This window comes from Amblyomma maculatum, chromosome 6 (assembly GCF_055883805.1).
Source record: "Amblyomma maculatum isolate TAMU_Amacu chromosome 6, ASM5588380v1, whole genome shotgun sequence".
Classification (NCBI taxonomy): domain Eukaryota; kingdom Metazoa; phylum Arthropoda; class Arachnida; order Ixodida; family Ixodidae; genus Amblyomma; species Amblyomma maculatum.
The window spans coordinates 136,614,998-136,640,210 of record NC_139349.1 but is presented as its reverse complement, the minus strand read 5'-3'; the positions used below and the strand labels follow the sequence as shown (position 1 = coordinate 136,640,210).

The window sequence follows — 25,213 nt, the reverse complement described above, 5'->3', positions numbered from 1 at the left end:
GTGGAACCCTTACAGGAGCATCATTAGAAGGTAAGGAGTGTACCGCTCAGCTGGGTATAGGCGCATTCACGTAAGGAGCGCAAAAAGCGAGGTTTTTTTCGGTGCGTCCAAGCAATCAGTCATCGAAGTTGTTCGTACATTACCTTATGATTTTGCACCCGTTACTGCCTCGTCATTTTACATAGTCCTGTCTTGTTTGGGGATGCATATTAAGTTGCAAATGAAAACGACGAAGCTCTTGTAAGAAAACACATTTCGGAATACGGTTTTCTCATGAAGGTGTGGGTGCGGAGGAGCGCAGCTTGGCTTCCAACATACGTTATCCGTCAATTGACTAAACGTGTATTGTGACAGTACGATAAAAAGGAAAGGCTTTCAACGTCTGCTAAATGTCGTATGACTCAAGCAGCATTCTGCGCGCATATGACTTGGTCTCCAGCACGTTGGCGCCGTCAATGCCTGGTATGCACTGCAGAGCTCCGCAACCGCGCTTCGCTTATTGTTTATTTGTCTGGTGGCAGCTGTGTACTGCTTCGCCCTTTCTATAAAATTCTTCGTTTCCCCAAGGTACCATGATTGGCATTCAAAGCAGGATTTGGTACACCATGCTCTGGGTTCACTTTTCACAACAATGACCTTTCTGGCGGGGAGAGAGGCTTGGGCGGAGGTAGTCGGCTAGGGCATTGTTCTTTCCCAGGAATATGCGAGCCGATGTTTCGCTGAGGGCCATGTAGTTTCTGCTAATAATGACGCACACTACTTTTCAAAATGCCTCACTGTAACCAAAGCAAGTTTTCACGCTAAATCTACGCTCCCCACAACGGAAGTGCTGCATCGTTTTGGGCGTATCTGGTACGGATACATGCGGTAAAAATCCCGATGGTCATTCGTGTGGAAATGGCATGCCATAATGACATTCACAAAGCCACAGAAAGCTGCGATCAACACAGCGCAGCGATGGAGCCGCATCGGCAGCTTCCTCGTTCCTCAGAATGTCGTCACGCAACGTCTTGGCCATCACGGGCGGCGGCGCGACCCGCGGCGCGACCCGCGGCGCGACCCGCGGCGCGACCCGCGGTGAGCCCCGTCTCGCGGGCTGCGAATTTCTGCTGAAAAAAGGCTATTTCTGCTTTCTTCTGCCTAATTTTAATCAGATATTCGAGTTCGCAACATGAAACACTACGGCTTTCTGCTGCAAGCCCAAATTTTGCAAAACGTGCTGCAGTGTCCCTTTAAGCAAATGTAGGGTAGTGATTTCTATGCCTGTGTGTACTTTGTTGACCAGAAATAAAAAAGAAAACCCTGGGCGTAGCACATCGGTAAAGAGCTCGGCTGGGGACCCAATGGATGGAAGTTCGATTCCCTGATGAACACTTTTTTTTAATGAGGAGGAGTTGGACACGTGTTGCGCAGATGGCCTTGGCTGCGACGCCACGGCACACGGCATGCGGCATACTCCATACGGGAAGCTTGGCTCTGACCCTCGTAGTGAAGCTTTTGCGCTTCAAAATTACAGGGTTGCTCTTCAGTCGACTTGCGTATAGAAAGGTGAAAACTTTGCGATTCCGTGCTTAACGGTAGTTCCTTTCTGAGTTGGGCACTTCATTTCTCACTAGTGTTATTTAGTTGCCATTTCTAATTGTTAAACGCGGGAGAAGTGAAATTTTAGGGGTCAAAGAACATTTTAGTGATGGCCTACCCCCATTTTAATGTCACCACTGAGATGGCCATATTCAGTTTACGTTAGGGAAAAATTGTCCTCAAACGCGAACACGGTGAAAATTTGGAGGTCGAGGGCCCATCACAATTTGATAGGGACCACTGAATGTCCCATAAAAGAATTAGGTTAAAGGTCGATTTTGGTGAATTCTGATGAGGTCAAACTTTATTGCCATCTAGAGAAAAAGTATTGAGGGCGGCCCATTTAGATTTGTAGGTCACTATCGATTTGGCCACAGTGTAATTAGATTGGATACCAAATTTCGGAGCGTTACATTGACAACCCATGTAGTAGAGGACTGACTGTACGTGCGAACTCGCTCTGGGCAGGCTCTGTCCACAAACACTCTCTCGACGCTCTCTGCCAGCGTGATCCGCTCACACTACTTATGGGCCATGAAAGCTTTGCTTTAATAATTTTCTCGCCAGAAAAAGTTAACTCGTCATGCTATAGCGGCTTTGTGATTAAAAATCACCGCAATGTTTATGTATTATTAAGACTACGCTAACCACTAACCAATAAATATTAGGAATACAGTGTAACCAACTATATAGCCCTAGAATGTGTTCTCTTAATATTACTCCCCTCTCAGAGAGTAATCTGCTGGATGCTTTGATACAAAAGGAAATGTAGGGGCCAGCAGGAAGCCGAGGTCAGAAAGACGGGCGGCTAGGAGGGTGGGCCCGCCACGATGATTCACTATTAACGGCGTTCTATGGGATCCAGCGGACGTATTTTGATGAAAGCGATATTCAAAAACACCCATTTAGGGGTCAGAGCACGTTAAACGAACCTGGTGGGTAAATCCATGCAGTAATTGTTCTCGGCAAAGATTCGTTATCTGATTCTTTCTGGTGATGTTGACTTGTGTTCGCCCCAACCGTGTCTCTGGGGCCGAGGTAATTGGATTAATTAATTTTATTTATTTATTTATTTATTTATTTATTTATTTATTTATTTATTTATTTATTTATTTATTTATTTATTTATTTATTATACTTCAAAGGTCTCTTGCCAGGACATTACATGAGGGGTATTGTCCGCAAATATATTGCTCGCACTGGATTCAAATTGGCGGCATCCTTACATCAAATCGGCGGTTGCCGCTGTTTAGAGGTGAGTGGCGGTTCTGCTTAGCCTCCGAGATCCACGATCAAAATATCGGTGCTGACAAACGCATTGACTTGCCTGTCCGGGCGGCAAAATGGCACCTGCATTTCACTCTCTGGTCCTGTCTAGCTTAAGAAAAATCCGCCATCGGTGAGAGCAGCTTTTTTTTACTAGAAAGCGACAGCATTTTTATAGAAACCACCTTCATTTGCCCCCAATGTCCCTTTCTGGTTTGGGCACTGAATGCTGTATTGCTGGAAATGATTCCGTGCTCAAATAAAATCAGTGGGAGAAATACCGATATCAGAGGAGACGAGAAACACACTGCTGTGTTTTCACTGCGCTCTCAAGGCCTATTTTTTGAGTGCATTTTGTATTTGAGCATGAATCTATTTTATGTGTTTGATATATTACGGGCCACTGCATTACAGCGCCTCCTTTTCTGTTGCAGCATTTTGCTGCTTCCATCATTTGTTTGTTTCATCACGATGTGGTTGGGGTCACAATCGAGTTTAACAAAACTTGAAGTTGGGCTAGATGGTGCATTGTGACTTAACTAAGATAAAGCGCACGGGAAGACACTTCTTCTCTTGTGTGTGTCTTCCCGTGCGCTTTATCTTCAGTTAAGTCACAATCGAGAAGTGATATTGCCTTTGTAGTTCAGAAAAACAATCGCATTATGTACGCACTTGAGGAGGGGCAGGTGAACAAGCAGACTGCTACAGGCTTCTGTCGGAACTAAGTGAATACAGTGCTTCAATATACTGGCTACTTGGTCACTCCTAATCTAGATTGCTTCATTAACAGCCTGCATGTCAGGTACAATAATCGGGTTGGCAGGGTTAGTGCATTGAAGTTAGTGCAACATCGCTTCACACGGTAGCTCTCCGCTGCAATTACTTCCAAGCGTTCGCGGTCAATGTGGCAGAAATGTATTGCTACCAGTGCGGATCGACAACGCTGCTGTATACATTTTGTGCTTTTTTTGGTCTTGGGCCTTCGTCACTGCCCAGGCAAGGGCAATGCTTAGTAGTCGTGGGACTCTGGTGTCGACTGGACCAATGTCCCCAGATTTAGGACAGAACAAAATAAATATACTGTTACAGTACCCCGTCCAATTACCGGGATTTGGCTCATCTATACTCCGTTTCATAAGCAGTGTGTAGCACTGCGAGATAGGGTCAACCATGATTGTGGTCCTATGCTCCTGCCAACCATGGTGCAACAATTGCCAGCTAATGGTGTGGCAATTGGCCCAGGTCGGCTATACCTTTTGTAGTGCTCCAAGCAGCTTGCGAAACAGGTAGTTGGCTAATCGTTAGCGCATTGGCTGCATGATTTTGACCTGCATGCTTGAGGTCAGTGGGATGTTAAGTCAGGATTGGCGCCAGGATATCAACTTCGTAAGCTACAGATATACAGCAGTCCTTGGAGCTTGCCAAGGAACTGGATACACTCATGATAGAAGAGAACATAAGGAACGGACACCGCACTCTAGGTCGAAACGAAAAGGCACGGGTGCTAACTTCTATCTATGTGAGCGTTCACTCCACCAAATTCACTGTACAAACTTAACCACCTTTATTCACTAAATGACACGAGAATGGGGAACGTGCCAACAATGACAGACATTATAATTTCTAGCATAGTAAGCGCCTAAAATATTTAATTAATAAGCCTGACGACGATGGCATTTTGTTTTTGTATTTGGTGCTTGCCGCTGTTCCAAACCTAGAGAAGTGATAGACGAGTTATAGCTCTTTGGAGTGTAGCTTGGCTGCTCCTTGCCATGTCAGATGGAGGGGAGGGTGCACTGGGTGCAGCCCTCCTGTGAGGGTGTGAGGGTAGAGACCTCAACCAACAACCATCACCATCCTACGGCAACCCCGGGCAAGGCCCCCACACCATAGGGGTGGGGAGGTTTTTGTTTCGGGGAGCGGGCGCTTTTTCCCAGCCAAGGGGCTGATGCAATCTGGATGCGGGTTCGCAGTGCCAGTGCACCGCCCACGCAATGCCCCGGCGGATCGAAGCCTGACGCGAGCAAGACTCCTAATAGCACACATCTATCCTTCGATTTTCTTACTTGAATATGATCATTGGTTGTCCTCATTCTTCATAAAATTTATTTGCGCCAAGGTGCCGTACTTCTCGCGGAAGGTGGAACCAAAGCTACTTTCTGATCTTATTCTTCACTTCGAGTAGACGTATTCTTATTCTTATTCTTCACTTCGTCTTGGGGCGGAAGGCAGCGAGGCATCTCGCTACCCATATTTGGTAGTTGATTTCTGCGAGTGCCAAAACGAATTGTTTCCGTGCTTCACTAGGCAGCGGATCGAGGTACCTCAGCGTGCAGTACGGGATGCCTGGGAGCTTGAAAAAATCTCTCAGTCGATCGAGGAGCGCGGTTGGCAGTATGCAATCACAAAAAATGTGCTCTGCGGTTTCTCGTACTCCACAGAATGGGCAAGTGTCGACTTGGCCCGATAGTTTTGGCACGAATGCTCGTCGGCTGATTGGAAGTATGCCTCGCGCGAATCGCCACATGAACGACGCGCGACGGGCATCGAGGAAATGAGCAGTGATGAAACTATAGGTGTTTCGGAAGTGCCAGTGTCAGTAGGTCACGTGCACTTTTAAGTTCAATACCGACTGGGTCTTCGGCAGACTTTTCTTTTAGGAGCATCAGGTCTTCTGCCGCCATGCGGTAGAAATCTAGCGGCGTTCCTGCATGAGGGCAGCTGATAGAGGCCTTTGTGTGAAGGCAGTGAGCCTGGTTGAAAGAAAGAAGTTGGTGAGCATCCTTGTTAAAGGCATGTCTCATTCCACTGCGGACATGCAGTGCCCTAGTCAGAGCAGAGAGGTCAGGAATGCCGAGGCCCCCTCTGTATCTTGGCTGTTTTATGACCCATCTTCGGACTTTATCTGGAGCACACTGCCATAGGAAGCGGAATATGTGCGTGCCCAGAGTATTCCTGGTGTCAGTAGGTATGTCCATGATGCTTGCCGTGAAGCTTATCAAGGTGATGAGGAGGGTACGAATTATGGTTGTTTGCGCGGTGAGGGGCATTTTAAAGCTCTCAGATGTTGTATCCTCCTGATCACCTTCTCTCCCGTTTTTTCCCAGTTGCGCATGGAGGCGCCACTGGGTTCAAAGTAGAAGCCCAGCATCCTGGTTTCACAGACTGCTGGGATGTCTGCCACCATGGGAGTGCTGTTGTTGAGGTGCATAACAGAGCTCTTCCGTTTATTTTGGCGCGCCCAACTTGCATTGCAGTAGTCGCCTGTAATTTGCAGAATCCATTCAGCCGATCGCGCATCCGGAACTATGATGATAATGTCGTCGGCATGCGAGCCAACTGGTAAATGAATTTTCCTTATGGAGGGGTTCCTTTCGCAGGCATGCACGTAAACGTGAGCAGCGGTGCGACGTGGGCCGAGCTGCGATGGACGCTGCGTCGCGACGTGCCGGAGGAGGAGCTGCTGCTCACATGCTGCGAGCAGGACCAGCAGGACACGTGCGCGCACGAGGCGCGCCTCAACACTAGCGCGCGCCGACACCTGCTGCGCCCCCTGGAGCCCGCTAGGTCGTACGACGTGCGCTTCTTCCGCATCCGCGGCATGGCTCTGCTGCTGCGAAAGCGCATCAGCACCGGTGAGCACTGTTCAAGCCACAATCGTGTGTCATGCAAAGAAAAGGCATGTCCTGTATAGAGTTTAATGTGCGCTCGCAACATGTCCTCGCCGTGTCAATTCACAAGGCCACATTCAATCAAGGTTCAAGGACTGCCGTTGTATAAGTGCTACTATTGGAGGTCCAAACTCAGTAGATCGAAAGAAGCGGTAATCAGCATGAAGGAGGCTGTGTGGGCCCGTTATAGGGAGTATGCATCAACATCAAATGGCGAGATGAGGTCAGCAGCTTCAACATGGCCAAGGCATTTGCCTCTCTGAGGCATGAAGTAACGGAACTGCAGTGGATGAGGTATTCGCAACAACAATTTCGGCTACATCGCGGTTAATGCCGATGGCAGCAAATGAAACAAGGCGGCAGCGAGAAGCAAACACGGGAGAAGGCGCAAAGAGAACAGTCGCGTCGAAAGAAGACGTTACACAAATGGGAACAATCACAACACAGTTGGGCGGAATGTCAGTGTCGGCAGCGACAAGTTTGGTGCAAGAAATACACGGCGCGTCGTCGAGAACCGCATCACAGCGCACAGTAGGCGACTTAGGCACGGGCGCAGTCATAGTGAAGGAAAAGAAAATCGCAGAGCAAAAATTAGGTCTTCCGAATTAGGCAAGCACTACAAACTAGACGGTGTATAAGACGTCCGCACTGACGACGCGCACTGCGCAACCAGCAGACGGACGGACGGGATCGGCGCTGGCAGTGCGAAGAGAGTCCTGAAGGCGGGGGGAGGGGTGAGTTCATGAAGCGAATGGCAAAAACTTTCGCTAATGACGTAGAGCGTTGCACAATTATCAACAAGCGCAAGTGCACGAAAACTGTCTACAGAAACTTCAAGAACGAACGTTCGGCGGAGACAAACGAGAACTTGCTGGCGAAATGTGCGCAGTTCGTGCCTCAGGAACTGCGGCTGCTAGTTTTCTGCGTCTTGTGTCACGCTGCGACGCTGTATTGGCGACAAGGAACGACGGTGAAGGGACGGTGAGCGGTGGAACTGAATGTGCTTGTGCTCCGACGAGTTGTTGGGCTGCCTTGGAGATGTCACCGATGGTGGGCGCAAGGTGTCGTACGGATAAATTTTTGAGGCATAGTGCGTGCAGGAACAGAACGCAGAGTACGGCGACACAGGCGAGCGACGTGTCCTGGATTACCGCAGTCACAGCAGATAGGCCGATTGTCCTTTGTGCATTAAGGATTGTAGAAAGCCGTCGTTGACCGGAACCATGGAACGACAGACGGTGGCGCCATAATCGGCACGTATGCAAATGGCTGCTGCTGCGAAAGTCGGGTAGTAACTTCGGCATACGTAGGAGACATGTGCACTGGCACGGGTAGGGACGGCGCCACAACAGGGGGCCGTAACGTAAAGCTACAGGAACAGGTGTGGGCTGCAGTGGAACAGGGTCGACACGAGGCGCCATAGGCACCGGTTGGCTAAAACTACGAAATGCTTCTGCAACCTCCTGCGTGATGGCGTGACGGACCATGGAGGTCAGCAGCTGAGCTGTAGACAATGGGGGTGGGCTAGACAGGAGCCCAAGCTGCCGGGCTACCTCATATGGGACAAAATCTTTGGTGTGAGCCAAAATGTCGGTGCTCACAGTTAGGCCAGGGATGGACGCGGCAGGTTAGGGAGGGCGACGAGGGCAGAGGCGTTCACTGCGCAACTCGTCGAAACTCTTGACAAAGGTTATAGACTGATGCCATCGTGGTGGGGCTCTTTGCCAACAGCATGTGGAATGCATCGTCGTCGATCCTCGTCATTATGGTCTTTATCTTGTAAGCCTCATCCATACACGGGTCGACACATCTGCATAAATCTGCAACAGCTTCAATGTAGCTTGTGAGGGTTTCACCTTCATGGTGAGCTCGCACGCGCAAGGATTATTTAGCCCCTAGTTTCCGAACTGTGGGACGACCGAAAACGTCCGTGAACGTTGCCTTGAAGGTGACGCAAGTTGGTATGTTGGCCTGATAAATCCGATACCACAGGTTAGCCACGTCGCTGAAGTAGAAGATGACGTTGTTGATCTTCATGCGGTCATCCCAGTTGTTATGACAACTCACCCGCTTGTACGAGGCAAACCGATCTTCAACGTCGCTCTGCCCGCTGAAAACGGCGGGGTCTCGCTGACGAATCACACCGGAGCATGAGATGGACTGCGACGAGGATGTCACTACGAGGATGCCTACCTCGTTTGTCGCCATGAGTATCATACGACTGCGGAGCTCTACAGTGATCGTTTACGAGTCGCGCCCAGCACCTCCGCCAAATGAAGAGGGTTTTATCGGGGTTATTCGAAGGACTTGCTACCGGTGACGCAAGGCGATTGGGTTGCGAAGCACAATCTCGGTAAGCTTCCAGTGCCCGAGGAAGCTTATTGGCGAAGAACCCAGCAGCCTTCATCGTCGTTTGTGTCAGCGCAGTGTCATCTTCTTTACAAGTGTCCTAAACGATACCAGGGTATTTTTTTGCAGTCTGTATGGTGATCATGATGAAGTCTATCAATCAGCTATCTTTGTGTGCAACATATTTCCAGTTACTTGACCACAGTGAACCCCCAAAGGACTTCTTCGCCAGTAATACTGAGTTTTCTGTTGCAAGGTCCCACTGATGTAGCAGGATTAATACTTATGCTACTTGGTAATGCCGTAATTCGTATACGTTTAAATGACATAGGTGATGTCATTACATTCCTGGGCAGTTAGGGGATAAACTGTAAATGATTAATGACAGGCAGGCACAGCAGAGCAGTGGACCGAAGAAGTAATATGCAGACTGCTAAAATAATATTCAACAGTACGGAAAGAAGAGCAGTTTGCGAGAACTAGCGAGACACTGAAGGTACTGAGGGAATACTTCTAGTTAGCACAGGTAGGGGCAGCAAATCCTGACCACGAAAGGGAAATAACTAGAACTAGACTCGACCGAAGCCCATTCGGCGAGTACTCTCAGGTCATTAATGGCAACTTACCAGTATTTAGTTTCTCCTTTATTCTATACGGCAGATATTGCACATTTCATACAGAGAGGTGAAATAAAATAATAGAAATAAAGAAATGTGTAAATCAATAAAAAGTCAATAAAAACAGGCAAGAACTAATCATTCCAATCTGTTATGGTGGGGGGGGGGGAATGAAAACTTGAATACATCCGTCCGTGCAAATTAGGTCGTTATAGCGAATTCTGATGATGATGTCGAATAAGCCTAGATGTTGAACGACATAGATGGGATAAGGGGTCAATTGCTAAATATACTTTACTGAGCTTGAAAAGAAACCGCATTCACGAGCTTTTGGTTCGTGAATGCAATGAATGCAGTGCATTATTTGTGAATTGATGCACGGAGAATATCGATCCGATAAATCGCACAGCTTTCCTCTTTACTATTTCAAGGCATTTAATATTTTGTTCAGTAAGTGGGTCTGAAACAACACTTGCATATTTGAGTTTAGGCGCAATTAATGAATAATAAGCAGGCAGTTTTATGTTATTTGGAGAATATTTAGGCTTATGTCGGAATATATAATTTACGCAAAGCCGAAGAACAGATATTTTCAGTTTGTAAGTTCCATCAAACATTGTTAGCAACTGTGACACCGAAGTATTTACATTGAGTTCCTTCCTGTAAAGACGACGAACATAACGTGTGCCTAAAGCATAGTGAGGCTGTTTTGACAGGAGAGAAGAAAGACAGACTTTTCAGTGTTGAGCTGCATTCACGCCATTTCTCACCAATAAAAAATGACAGCAATAAAGCATTTAAATGCTGGCTACTTTAGAATTCTTATCTTTGCGGGAAATATGATAGCACTGTGGGAAAACATCCTCTGTCACTTATTTCATATCTCAGCCATGTCTTCTCAATGACTAAATTATGTGGGGCATATTCAATAAATTAATTAAACTTTTACTGATTTGTTTAGCACGCTGCGAGCGCTCAGGTTAATAATACGCAAGCACTTGTCGCAGTCCTGGGAGGAGCGGTAAACTTCTGTATGCGAGGAGGGGTTTCTCATTATCTTTACGAGCGTGTTCCTCGCCTCATCCCAAAAAATAATGTTATTTATCTACTTTAAAGTTGCAGCGATGGAGTAGAGGTAGAACATCCGCCTCAAATGCAAGAGGGCCATAGTTCGAATCCCGGTGCCGCACAATTCTCCACCGGATCAAAAAAAACTCCGCGTGTCGATGGAATTGCATAAATATGTATAAGGTGCGACCTGATGCCGGTGAACACTTACGGCGACGCAGTCCCTCACCAGACGAGGAGTTGGCCACCCTGGTGCAGTAATTGGCCGCAACCTCCCATGATTAGTCCTATAAAACCCCGGCCCTCAGCCACGAGCAGCTGCGGAGCAACTGACCATGGTGACGGCCACACCTGTGATGCAGTGGAGGCTGCTAGGAATCTCTGTCTCCGCTGGACAGGCTGCCAATGGAAACTGACCCTGGTAGCGTTTAACGCTAGAACGCTGGCTAGTGAAGCTAGTTTAGTGGTGCTGTTAGAGGAACTAGAGGGCATGAAATGGGATCCCATAGGTTTTAGTGAGGTTGGGAGGCCGAATGAGGCATATACTGTATTGATGGACAGGCATGCACTGTGTTATCGAAGTTTACCGGAAAGACGAGAACTAAGAGTAGGTTTCCTTGTCAATAAGTGTATAGATGGTAGTATAAACGAATTCTATAGATCGTTTACAGAGAGTAGTTCCACTCTCCCCAACAGGTGGCGCCACTAGTACGGCCGTCATTGCTGGCCTTCGGAATGCATCGGCGCGCACTGCGGACAGCTGTTGTGCATCTTGTGTAAGAATGCCGGCTGACTTTTAAACACCGCTGCTTGGATGCAGGTGTCATCTGTATTGTCAAAGTATTCTGCAAGGAAGTAGAGCTAATGAACCTGTTCTTTATTGGCGGAAGAACAGACGATGCTTTCTACATAAGGTGCACATCATGGCCTAGCTATAGGCCGCCGCTTTTCTCGGAGGTGTATCACGAGTTCATGTTCCGTTCTGAGAAAATAAAGCGCTTGTGCATTGTGAAGAAAGGCTATACCTCACGCACCAGCTCATTTTAGTACCGGCAGTAGCCATGGGAATGTGAGAACGACCCTGACGTTTTCTGAGGAGTTGTATATTGCGCCATTGATGCCGCGTTATTTTCGCATGGCGTTAAGGAGTACCTTGACGTGGCTATTAATGTATATGCATTTATAAGAATTGATTGTGCAGAGATGGAAAGTCAGTGTGGGCATGTCAGTGAATTTGCTTACTTTAATTAGGTACTGTTCCCAAGATATATGCGGTATCGAATCCCGGCCTCGGCGGCTGCTTTTCGATGGAGCCGAAAATCCAGGCGCCCATGTGCTGTGCGATATCAGTACACGTTAAAGATCCTCAGGGGGTGGGAATTTCCGCATCCTCCACTCATAGCTTCTGTCGCTTTGGGACGTTAAACCCCAAAAACCAAGCCAAACTTTAATTAGACAAGCACTGCTGCAATTGTAATAACTGCTGGTTTTATGAAACTAATGCACGGACCAATGATAAAATTTACCATAATAAGAGTTTTTATATCCCCACTTGCTTGGGCTGCCTATACAGTGGGTTCTGAATTCCGATGCAGTTTCCAGTCACTTTCGCCCGAACGCAGGTGATTGCCGCTGAGCGCCTGATGCGGCCATCAAGCAGCGTAATAGTCTTGAAGCCGGGACGTTTACAGGAGGTAAAATTATACCTTATCAATTGTCGGGGATTACACGCGCGTCCATATTGAGCAGTAAATATTGTGCACAGTGTTAAATGGTGAACATTAATAATGCGTCTCAGCCAGCACGGTCTGAACATGCGTTCGCCCTCTGCGCAAGAGAATAAGAAAAACGTTTGAGGGGACAATCAGTTTGTAATCTATTCAGTTTAACAGAAAATGTTTTCCACTGAGAGCGCAAGAGAGGGAAATGGTAAAAAAAAAATGAGTCGACGGCTGACGGTTTGTCGAAACGTTCTAGCCAATGCAGATAGTTAGAAGGATGCAATAAATGAAATACGTGGTTAAATTAAACCTTTTTTAGCACCTACACACAGACTATGGGAATTCACAGGAAGTTTTTTGGCTGTCTACAAGCTCGTTGTCCACAGTGATAGCGGGTACGCCGCACCGTGCAGCCGAGTACTAGCGCGCCGAAAGCCGTCAAACCAGAAGGCCCAAAGGCCAGCGATGGCGGAAGGGTCACATGAACAAATATGGCAGCGCCCATGCGCTCGCGCTGTAAAGGGTCTATAGCAATAATGAGAGGGTGGCAGGCATCGTAATTCAGCTTAATAAGCGGTATAAACTGAATGTTACACAGGCATACGCACCTACATGTAGTTATGATGACCGGGCAGTCGAAAGCTTCTGCGAAGATGCACAATTGACAATGCGGAAAGGAAAGACGCAGTATACTGTACTAATGTGCGACTTCAATGCCAAGGTAGGGAAAAAGCCAAGGTATGAAAAAGGCAGGCAGGAGACTAAGCAGTGCGTGATTATATCATTGGTTCTAGGGAAACAGGGGGGGGGGGGGAGTTTTCACAGCGCAATAACCTAATAATAATTCAATTCAATTCAATTTATTTGCCATCCTGGTACAAATGATGGCGGGAGCCCGGGGTAAGAGCTGCCATTTGACAGCTTGACAGAGCCACGGACCCCCACTTTGGCAGCACCACAGTATTCAGGCATATATGAAAAGCACATGTCATGTGAATTTAAACACAAGGTGAGGAAACATTGAAATAATAAATACAGCTCTTGTTAGAGTACAGTTATGAACGCAAAGTACACAATGAAAACAAGCAGATAGAAGCCCACGCTTATGGAGAGAAAAAAAAAGGGTGAGGAAACATTGAGATAATAAATACAGCTCGTGTCAGTTTAGTTATCAACGCAAGGTACACAATGAAAACAAGCAGATAGAAGCCCACGCTTACGGCGAGTAAAAAAGAAAAAAAAAGAAAAAAACAGGTTAAATCAGTCATGAACAAAACCGTTCTATTGAATGCAAAAAGTACTGAAACAAATTCCGACGTGCAGCCCTGGGAAGAAAGATATTGCTTTGTGCTAAGTTGTTAAGCAGTCGGGGTAGTCTATTAGCTAATGTTTGTTCACCAAACGAAGTTCTGTAAGTTTTTACACTCCACTGCTCAGCATTTCTTATATTGTATGATGACTCTCGTTTTTCTAGCCTAGCTAATTTACAAAGAAAAGAAGTGTTTTTTTTTTGTTTTGTTTTGAGACCTCGTTTTTTATAGCCTTGCTTAAGCAGTAGTCATAAAGCTTGGTTATTGGAAGTATACTGTACTTGAAGAAACGAGGTGTCGTGTGGTAAGTTGGCGGAACATTCTCAAGAATCCTTAGGAATTTTTTTTGTAACACTTGCAGCATCTGAAGATTTCCTGCTGTTGTTGTACCCCATGTTAAACGACAATAGTTCAGACGAGAACTGAAAAATGAATGGTATACCATCAACATTGCGTTTCGTGGTAATATCTCACGGTTCCTGTATATAAGGCCAATAATATTTGAGCATTTATTTACAAGGAAGGTAACATGTTCATCTCATGACATTTTTTCATTAAATATTACGCCTAATGTTTTAAATGAAGCCATGAGTTCTAAGGGCACAGGCTGTAGGTATATATTCTTGGTAATAAAAACTGGCTTGTTTTTTCCTCTGAAAGCAACGGCTTTTGTCTTAGTTGCGTTAATTCGTAACGAGTTCTTGCTACTCCAGTGTTCTATTTGCTTAAGCGTATTGTTTGCAGTATCTGTCAGTTCTGATATGCTATCTCCGGCAAAAAAAAAAAATGCTGGTGTCATCAGCATGGATAATGAATTTCACGAGTGGAGCTGTGTGGACGATATCGTTTATATATATATTAAAGAGAAAGGGACCTAAAATACTTCCCTGTGGAACGCCACAGCCTACAGATTGCATATCTGATAAAAAACCATTTATTGCTACTGCCTGTTTTCGATGCATGAGATAGGACTGCACAAGCGATAGTGCATGTCGGCGGAAACCATAGCGCTGAAGCTTACAAAGAAGTATTTCGTGGTTAAGTAAGTCGAACGACTTAGAAAAGTCAAGAAATATGCCAATAACTACCCTATTTTTTTCAAGTTCGTTCAATATATATTCCTTTTGCTCTAATAATGCAAGTTCAGTAGATCGGTGCCTACGGAAGCCATACTGAGCCGCTGTTATGATTTGGTGCTTTTCTTCAAAGCGTAAAAAATTCCTGAGTATTACTTTTTCGAGTAGTTTAGAGAATATGGTAAGATAGATATTGGCCTATAATTCCCGAGTTCATTTTTATCACCTTTTTTAAAGATAACACATACACGCGCGATTTGCATTTTACAAGGAAATACAGCAGTGATGATACAAAGGTTTAGGATGTACGTAACATATGGTAAAATGAGATTAAAAACATACCTAATGGGCTTTACCTGGATGCCATCAATATCAGTTGATGTGCTACTGTTCAGTTCTTGGAAAGCTGACGTTACATCTTCTTCATCAACCGGCTCGAGAAATATAGTGTCACGAATGTGGACAACTTCACTGGTATCAGTTTGCGGAGCCATATTTCGGGAGACCCTAGCAAAGTGTGCTTTAAACATGTCTGCAAGTTCTTTTCCGGATATGTTCAGGCCGTTAATATTTAGCGTATTTAAGTCACCACCTTCACTACTTCGCCCTAATATAGCGTTTAGTCGCTTCCACGTAATGTCGGCACGACCTCGAGTAGACGCAAATTGATTTTTGTAATAGGTGTTTCTGGCTTTTTATTCGAAGCATATTAACGTAGGTTTCGGGCCTTCACGCGACGCCCGGTGGTGGCCACCATTGACCCTGAAGTGGGGTCACGTGACATGACGTCACGTGATGACGTCACACCGGCTGCAGATGGGGCCTCATATATATCGCGCCGTCGGTCGCCTCCCGGCGGTGGCCACCATTGACCTTGAAGTGAGATCACATGATGTGACGTCACGTGATGACGTCACACTGGCATCAGATGGGGCCTCATATCGCGCCGTCGGACGTCGCCCGGCGGAGGCCTCCACGGTTCGGTTCGCGCCGTCGCGCGCGACGGCGCGGCGGCGCCACCATCACTGCATCACGTGATATGTGACGTCACGCCAGGGATGAAGCGGCGCGCGCCCGCCGTCGCGTCAGTCTCCGTGCCCGCAACCGCGCCAGCGTCTTTGCGCCGGGCGTGTATGTGGTCAAGATGCCTACAACGATTAACCTAAAACCACGTCTCCGTTACTTAGCCCCATCCACACTGAGGCAGCTGCTTAACATGCTTCGCATCCACTGGGCTTAACCTTGATAAGCCTCCAATTTTTAAGTTCGGCATTCAAACGATTGCGATATTTTTTAAATGCTGCTAAATCGCATTCAGCTTTGGTTTTAATAAACTTATGATATAGTCTGTTCTTTGCATTTATCTTTGCCCTTAATTCTTGTGTGATCCATGGCTTGCGATTGTGACGTCTTTGTTTTCTAGTTACAATCGGAAAGCAGGACTTGTAAATTGGCTTTAGGATGTTTAAGGATGCCTCCTACGCATTATTGGCATCATTTTCTAAGAGGACAGGCGTCCAGTTGCATCTTTCGATCGTAGTTATAAATGTGGACAGAGTTTTTTCAGAGACAAGTTGAAAGGAGTGTGCATGACTGCGTTCATTTTTATAAATATTTTTAACGCATATTAGTATCGGCAAGGGATCGCTGATGTCAGAGATAATTACTCCTACCTTGTTCAATACCTTCTTCAGCAAACAGAACTGGAAGTGGAGTCCCAACGGGGAGGCTAAAAATGAAATTGACTGCATACTGTGTTCTAACCCCGCGATTATGCAGGACGTAGAGGTAATCGAGGAAATGAGATGCAGTGACCACAGGATGGTAAGGCCTCGAATAAGTCTAAATCTGAAGAGGGGACGAAACAGATTAGTAAGAAAGAAGTACATTAATGAAATATCGTCGAAGGGGAGTGCAGAAGAGTTTAGCATCTCACTACAGAATAGATATTCAGCTCTAACAAGGATGATGGCATTAGTCTAGAAGCAATGAACAATAATATCAGAGATTTTGTTACAGTGTGTATCCGAGATGTCGGAAGACGAAGAGGGTGTTTTGGGAGCTGGTCGAATGGCGACGACGAAGCTGAAGCTGAGTGCTAGTTTGCTCTGGTGTTCCAGAGGTGTTCTTAGCGTTGAACTGAGACTCTTACCGGTCGGGAACGCCCCGTAACATTTGGTGGATGTGCTGGGTGAAAACTCTCCCGGAACTACAACCTGGAGCTCCCAAGTTGCCGCCAGCTTAATCATCTAACTATGCTACTCGACAGATCCCCATTCACATAACCACTGTAACGCTACTGTTATGCTCGCCAACGTGATTAATTTTGAATGGACAATGGTTCATAAGGAAAAAAAAAAAACCGAAACGCGGCCCTCGACGACGTCCAAGTCGACCACGTGGGAACGCTAGTACGAACGAAGCCCAAGCCCCTCCTCGGGAAGCGGCTGGCTGAAAAATCAGTCGAAAGGCAACAGGACAGGATCCCCATCGTTGCCAATCATATAATAATCCGTCCTAGGGGTGGAATCAACAATGTCATAAACACTGTCGGAAGAATGAACCTGTCTCGGATCATGCACCCAAGCCGCAGGCCTAGATCTCAACGCCACGAGAGGTGACATCATCTCCCCGAACTCCACCCAGCAATAAATTTTAGTCGCTACGATGGACACCGACAAAATCTACAAATGCTCGGCTATCCAAGCCTTAAATGTTGGAACTAACAAGATCGAATCTAAATCCTATATCGCCATGCCGGAAGACGGAGGCAAGGGAGTATTCCAAAACGTACCGCTCGAGTACTCAACGGAAGATTTTAAAGAAATGGTGGAGTGGAGTGGAGCCAACCCGCAAATCTCAGGAATAAGAAGGCTCGGGGTGGAATCCAAGACCATCCTGATCCTATTTAAAAATTGTTACGCGCGGAAGTGGCTCAACTTTCAAGGCATCAACATGAGGTGCTACCTATACAAGAAAAAATACGAAGTATGCAGAACGTGCGGAAGACTAGGACATAGGGCGGACGTCTGTCCTGACCCAACTAACGAAAAGTGTCGCGGCTGCTGCTTAGAAAATTCAGGAAACGACCACAAATGTGACCCCAAGTGCCAACTTTGCGGCAAGGACCACATCCTGGGCGTCACCAAATGCAGCGAAATCTACAAAATGCCATACCTCTCCAAAAAGAAGATGTGGGAGAAGAAACTAGAGCAACAGCAACAACAGTCACCTCAAGATGGCAAGGGAGCCCCCTTCACCCCCTCGGAACGGGAACCCCGCGGACGTGAACCCCGCGGTTGGAGCCATGGAGAAACGGGGACCCATTTGAGGTCAAGGTCGAGTTCGCGATCCGGGACGAGCTCACAGTCCGGCCACACCTTTCCTCAACACGAAGAAAGCTGAACGTGACAGAATCGACACTATAATTAGGAAATGCGTCAAGAGAGCACTAGGTTTCCCCATATCCACCTCGACGGAGAAGCTGCAAAGAATGGGGACACAACAAATGGCAAAAGCTAACTGAGGTGGTCCGCATCGCACAGCTAGAAAGTCAAACGAAGACAGGGAGGACCATCTTTGAATGCATTGGCCTCCAATCAGACAGAGGTACACAAGAGAAAACATGTATTCCACCCGACAGAAGTAGACACCTGCTGGTACCACCTTTGCCAAAAAACATGCACCTGGAACATAATAAAGAACGTAGAGAACATAGAGCAAAAGCTATTGCAAAAATAATGAAACACAAGGTAGCCGAAGGCGTAGCGTATGTCGACGCATCGTGCGGAAGGCATGGAGAGGCAGTCTAGGCGGTAGTAGATGAGAATGGCGTAAACAAAATTGCGGCCTCGATACGCACTCAATACGCGAACACAGCTGAAGAGGTTGCAATAGCGATCGCTTGCGCTGGGATGCAGGCAAAAGTAGTCATTAGTGACAGCAAAGCGGCTGTCTGGAATTTTGGAAAATGAAGGGTTTCGGAGGAGGCCAATGGGATCCTTCTTGCTAACAACATTAATCGAACAATCTTCATCATATGAGTACCTGCACATTAATCTGTCCCTGACAACGAAGCTGCACACTTGCTAGCCTTAGATCTCTACCACCGAGCAGCAATTGAACAGCCCGACTGCAGGGGAATAAAAGATTTTGCCATAACATACAATGAAATCCCTGAATACTACAAATTAAATCGAAAGAGCTATCCACCCCTGGGTCGGTCTCTCTCTAACAATGAGGCGCGTATTTGGAGGCGATTACAAGCCGGAGATTCGTTTTAGCCGCTATGTGCGAACTTGAATCGCAGTTCTGCGCTTCACCCGCGCTAGAATTGAAGATCAGAAAAGAATTGTAGCTGGAGTAACGCCGTATTGCACATCATGCCTACTCTGGATATTCCTGACACCGACCGAGGAGGAAGAAGATTCGAAACGCAAACATTGCGGCCAAAAAGGCACACTAGATCACATTATTTGTGAATACGCCGACTCCCCAGGCTCCGACATGAACATTAATAGTAGAGAAGCCTGGGAGGTTTGGCTGCGGAGCGGAGACCCCACCGTTCAGCAGCAGGCCATCCGCTTGGCGGCTGAGGCCGTGAAGAACTCCTGAACCTTCACTAGTCGTTAGTCTGCGGGGCTTCTCCCGACCCACCTCCCCTGGCCTTTGTGCCTTCGGTGGAAAATAAAAGTTTGCATGCATTCATTCTACCTGGCGGGAATGGCGCGCTTCTGGTTCGAAACACATGAGGAAGATATAACGTCTCGTGATATATTTTTAAGCAGAAGTTGAAAGAACTATTTGAAACACCAGTTGAACGCAAACTCAGTGCAGAAAAAGACCTTGCTTGCCGAGTACAGTCAATCACCGAGTTTTACGTATCGTATATTGAAGATGTTCTAGCCCTGTGCCTTAAAGTGGACAGCGTCATGTAAGAGATCGATAAGGCGGGTCACATTATGAAGGGGACTGCAGACTACTCACTTCATATTTCGTTCTGCAAAGATTGTACCGCATTTGATTCCGTTCTCCATGTTTGCAAAAAGTTTAAACATGCTAAAAAATACCGAATTACTCCCCGTTTTTGACCGCCTTCCCAAACCGGCTGCTAGGTTATCGTACGAGGACTTACCTAAGAGGCGCCAGCCTTCACATTCGCGAAATGTAACCCGAATAGTGCGCAGGGAACCAGAGGCTGTGACACCCGTTGCCTTCACTCCTGAGCCCACCGAAGGCGCCACTGCCGTCATGAAATCAGTCGTTCGCCAGGAGGTGGCGAACTGGGGCCTGAACTCAGCTAGAGCCTTGTTTCGCGCATGCCGTACGCCAATAGTTGATGCTGCTGCTCCCACTCGCACTCGGCCTTTCCATGTACACTACCACTACTGGAATACTTCAGAATAGCGCACCACGGACGGACGCCCATCTGCTTCCACTGCTCACGAGTAGGCCACATTTCTCGCATTGCCGCAGCCGCTGGTTTTTGTCTCCTTCACCTCGCTCTTACGATCTACGCGACGACTGTTGACCCCACCAGCCATCGCGGCTTGATGACCCTCCCGTCGCCTTTAACGCTACAGCTCCGCTCAAGTTTAGCCGCTCCTTATCTCCTCGGCCGCTCCAGTCCCGATCGCCGCAATCTCGCTACCCGCCCTCTCCCCACCATTCTGGCTCCTTTCCTGAAACCTAACCAGTACAGCCCCTGGAGGTGACGCTGCATTGATGACTTGGTCCGAAAATTCTCTGTTGACCATGGCTGATCGACGAAACCTTCTCGACATTTGTGTGGACCGTGTTCCTTTAACAGCTTAATTGATACTGGCGCCGAAGTTTCTCTCCCGAGTTCATCACTCCGTACCCTTCTGAAGAAATTTTTGACCCCCGCCATTACCTCTGCTGTTCGTGTCGCCTATCGAAACACAGCCGCTGTCTTTGGAATGTGCACAGCTCGTGTTAGTATTGCCGACCGTACTACTCCTCTGATGTTCACCGTTGTAGACCGCTGTCCTCACCAAGCGATCCTCGGCATAGATTTTTAAACGCACATGCTGCCCTAATAAACTGCGCTACTCGACGCTTCGACCTTTCGCTCTGCTCCGACAGAGCCTCTAGACGCTCCGTCTCCGCGCTGCTCAATTTGTTCGCTTGCCTCCTGACGCTGCCATATATGTGCTCATGTCTCCGTATTCCTCTGTTCCTGATGGCGCCAACCTTACTTGCCCTATCACTGATGTGGTTCTTCAGAGCAATTTCATCCTTCCTCACACCGTTGTCAATGTCACCGCCAACTGCCTACCTTTCGATTCCTAACTTCAGCGTCTCTGCCCAAGTCTTGCCCTAAGGCATCGCACTTACGGATGTATTTCCCCTCGGCGAGTGCAAACTTTCGGCTGTCACCCCTGAACGCCAACCTGATCAATGTGCACCCAAGCACTCGGCCACTTCCCATTCCGACCTTACTTGTGCAATAATTGCTACGGATCTGCCACCAGACAACGCCCGCGCCCGCTCGCAACTCTTGGATTCGTACAAGGACATCTTCAATTTCGGCAACTGTCCTCTCGGTCGAAATTTCGTTGTGATACACCGCATTAACAACGGCCTGTCCACCGGCGACCGTACTGTGTATCTCTTTATGAACACCAAATCATACACACTGAAGTCAACAAGACGCTAGCGAACATCATCGAGCCCTCCAGCAGTCTGTGGCCATCACCTGTCGTCGTAGGGACAAAGAAACACAGCAGTTGGAGCTTTCATGTTTATTCAGTTCAGTTCAGTTAATTCGTTAAGTCGTGTCCGACTCTTCGTGACCCTATGGACCATATCACGGGCGTTCGCTGCCTACCCCTTCTCCGTTGACCCTCAACCTTTCCCAACATCAAATCTCTCTCCAGCGACTCCTCTCTTCTCATCAGATGACCAAAGTAGCTGAGCTTTAACTTTATAACTGACCCTCCAATGAGCAGTCAGGGTTTATGGCCGACAATATCGACTGATTTGATCTTCTGGCAGTCCAAAGAACTCTCAAGAGTCTCCGCCAGCACCACAATTCAAACGCGTCAATTCTTCGGCGGTCAGCCTTCTTCACAGACCAACTCTCGCATCCATACATCACAACTGGAAAGACCATAGTACAAGTTATACGGATCTTGGTTGGCAGTCTAATGCCTCTGCTCTTCACTAGGCGGACAAGGCTAGCCATGGCTCGCTTTCCCAGAAGCAGGCGTCTCCTAATTTCCTGACTGCAGTTTCCTTCCAGGGTAATCTTGGAGCCCAAAATGAGAAAATCTGCCACAGCTTCCACTTCTTGTCCTTTGATGCTCCAGGACTTGATAGGGCAAGACGCCATGATCTTTGTCTTTTTAATGTTCAGTTTAGCCCAAACTTCTCACTCTCTTCGTGTACGCGCATCAGAAGTCTCTTGAGTTCCACTTTACTTTCTGTCATTAAAGTGGTATCTGCCGCATATATAAGGTTGTTGATACGTTTTCCAGCAATGTTGACTCCAGCTGAAGACTCGTCCAGACCGGCCTTCCTATTTGATGCACTCATCATATAGGTGAAATAGACAGGGCGACAGTACCCAGTTTTGGTTCAGTCCTTTCTCAATCGGAAACCAATCAGCAAAACCATGCCCAGTTCTGACTGTGGCCTCTTGTCCTTCATACAGGTTCCTGAGGGGACAGATGAGGTGAATTGGAACTCCCATCTCTTGGAGAGCTTGCCACAATCTGCTGTGATCTACGCAGCCAAACGCTTTTGCATAATCAATAAAGCAGAGAGTAGATGGGTTTCTGGAACTCTCTTGCTTTTTCCATGATCCAGCGAAGGTTGACAATCTGGTCTCTAGTTCACCTGCCCTTGCGAAACCCAGCTGAAACGTCCGGAAGCTCCCGATCCACATACTACTGCAGCCTACCTTGGAAGTTTTTTAACATCACCTTGCTAGCATGTGAAATAAGCGCGATCGTGCGGTAGTTGGAACAATCTTTGGCACTGCCTTTCTTTGGAATGGGGATATAAACTGACCTCCTCCAATTCTGTCTCCACTGCATGTCCAAATTTGCTGACAAATGTATACAGAACGTTAACAGCGTCATTGTTGAGGTTTTGAAGCAACTCAGCTGTAATGCCATCAGTTCCGCTAGCTTTGTTCTTTGCAAGGCTGGCTAAGGCCCATTCAACTTCACTCTTCAGGATGCCTGGCTCGAGTTCAGTAATCACAACTGTCTTATGTTGGGTTTGCACTTCCGGGTCCTTCTTGTATGGTTCTTCTGTGTATTCCTGCCACCTCTTCTTTATCTCTGAGGCTTCAGTGAGGTCCCTGCCTCGTTTGTCCTTTATCACGTCCAGCTTAGCACAAAAGCTTCCTTTGATATCTTTGATTGTTGTATACAGAGCAATTGTGTTCCTCAATTGGCTGTTGTCCTCAACTTATTGGTACTGTATGTTCAGGAAGGCATTCTTATCTCTCCTTGCTATTTTCTGAAAATCCGCATTGAGAACCTTGTACCTTTTTCTTTACCCCATAACTTTTGACATCCTCCTTTCCTCGGCTATTTGCAGAGCCTCTTCAGATGACCAGTTTGCTTTCTTGCATTTATTTTGCTTTGGAACTACCTTAGTAGCAACTTCGTGTATTATATCACGAACACCAGTCCGTATCTCTTCAGGCTGTCTGCCTTCTAGATCTAATTCTCGAAATGGATTCCTCACTTCCACAGCATATTCTGATGGAATTTGATCCAAATCATACCTGAAAGGCATTCTAGCTTTCTGCGTATTCCTCAATTGAAGCTTAAATTTGGCAACAAGCTGATGATCGGTGCCACAATCAGCCCCAGGCCTTGTTTTTACTGCTTGTATAGGGCTTCTCCATCTCTTCCGGCAAATAAGTGTTACGGTGTGTATCCGATATGTCGGAGGACGAACAGCATGTTTTTAGAGCCGGCCGAACGACGACGACACTGAAGCTGAAGCTGTTGTGCTGGCGTGCTCTGGTGTTTCGGAGGTGCTCCTGATGTTGAACTGAGGCTCTTACCTGTCGGGAATGCCCCTAATCTCTACAGTAGCCAAAGTAGTCAGTACAATACTGAGATTGGCAGTAGGAAAAAGCAGTCAGGCGTTCCCTCAGCGACGAAGGACGAGGGTAAGAAAGCGTTAGGAACTATGAAAAGGTTAAATCAGCTGTAGAGGATCCGTAACCGCAGATTAGTTAAAGGGTGGGGTATGGCGTGCTAGGAAAACTGCGCACCCTGTATACGCAGTGCCTGGTGTCATCGACTGTACCGGAGCCATGGAAGAACGCTAACCTTATCATAATTCATAAGAAAGGGGACGCTAAGGACCTGAAAAATTCGAGCAGTCAGCTTACTCTGTTACATATACAGTATCTACCGGCCAAGAAAGTGGATTCAAAGGGAAGGAAAGCGTAGCGGAGGGTGGCAGAAACTTAAGTTCACAGGGGTCAGGTGTATGCAGTTAGCACAGAACTGTGGTAATTGGAGGAATGTGAGGAGGCATTCGTCCTGCAGTGAGTATAGTCAGGCTGATGGTGTTGATGATGGTCTATCTTGAGTTTGTCGTGAACCCCTCCAGGTCTATTTTTTGCCCTTAAGTTTCCCGACTTGCGCTGTCCCGTAGAAGCTACCTTTTTCAGAGTAGCTTGCGAGTAGTCGTTCCTAATACTTGTACTCGATCCTTTGTGCTTTTTGCATTGATCAAATATCAGTTTCTTTTTATTGAAACATCCAGACAAATGATGACTGGATGGTTAGTGCCTTCACTTCTAGGCCTGTCATACAGCCGATAGAATTGCACTCTACATTCAACTTATCTTCACATTACTTTGGTCATTACCTCTCCTTTGACCAAAACAGCAGCTTGGGCTTCTTGGTTTTTCATCTTCAGATAACAGTGCAATAAACATGGGCGGGACACAAGAGCAAGAACAGACAAACGCGGAGCAGCGGTTCTGTTACATCGAGAATGCTAGTTATGCCATTAATAACTGTATTTGATCTCCCGTTTTGGTCCTCCAGATTTGATAGCTTTTTGTCTGGAAGCCAATGATGTGTTCTAACGATTTAAGGACCATTTTAAACTGCTCATCACGAGCAGGAAAAGCTTCTAGGCGTGTTTTTTTTTCAATTTAGCTAACATGTGTTGGAGGTTGCTTATCATTTTTTCGGGGTTAGTTTTCTGCGTTAGTTAGGTGAGTTTTTCATTTCAAAAATGCCATTACAAATACCAGTTTGACATTCAAGAAACTGTTCAAACAGCGATTTCTGTGCTAGACCAGGATTGACTTCGATGTACCCGCAAAGAAGCAACTTGTAAACATGAACACATTCGTGTGCCACGTCGGGACACTTCTGTGGCAACGGCAGACAATAATGATGCGATAATGGCTGCGCAGTGAACTATCGTGCGGACTGACCTGCAGGGTGCAGAACAGAGTTCTTGTTGGCGACATAGCCAGCTGCATCCGCCGTGCCCACAAAAGACGAAGTCAGCGATGCGGTCAGGTGACGTCAGATCATGGGTGCC

At 47.0% G+C, this 25,213-nt stretch overlaps 1 protein-coding gene across 1 annotated transcript in view; it reads left to right on the top strand.

Moving 5' to 3' along the window:
• LOC146186841 (uncharacterized) overlaps nucleotides 1-25,213 on the top strand; it is a 50,511-nt gene that overhangs the window by 24,084 nt on the left and 1,214 nt on the right. Inside the window, exon 6 of the mRNA XM_084608123.1 lies at nucleotides 6,228-6,482. Within this exon, the coding sequence (XP_084464249.1) occupies nucleotides 6,228-6,482 (255 nt within the window). The remainder of the gene's footprint in view (nucleotides 1-6,227; nucleotides 6,483-25,213) is intronic.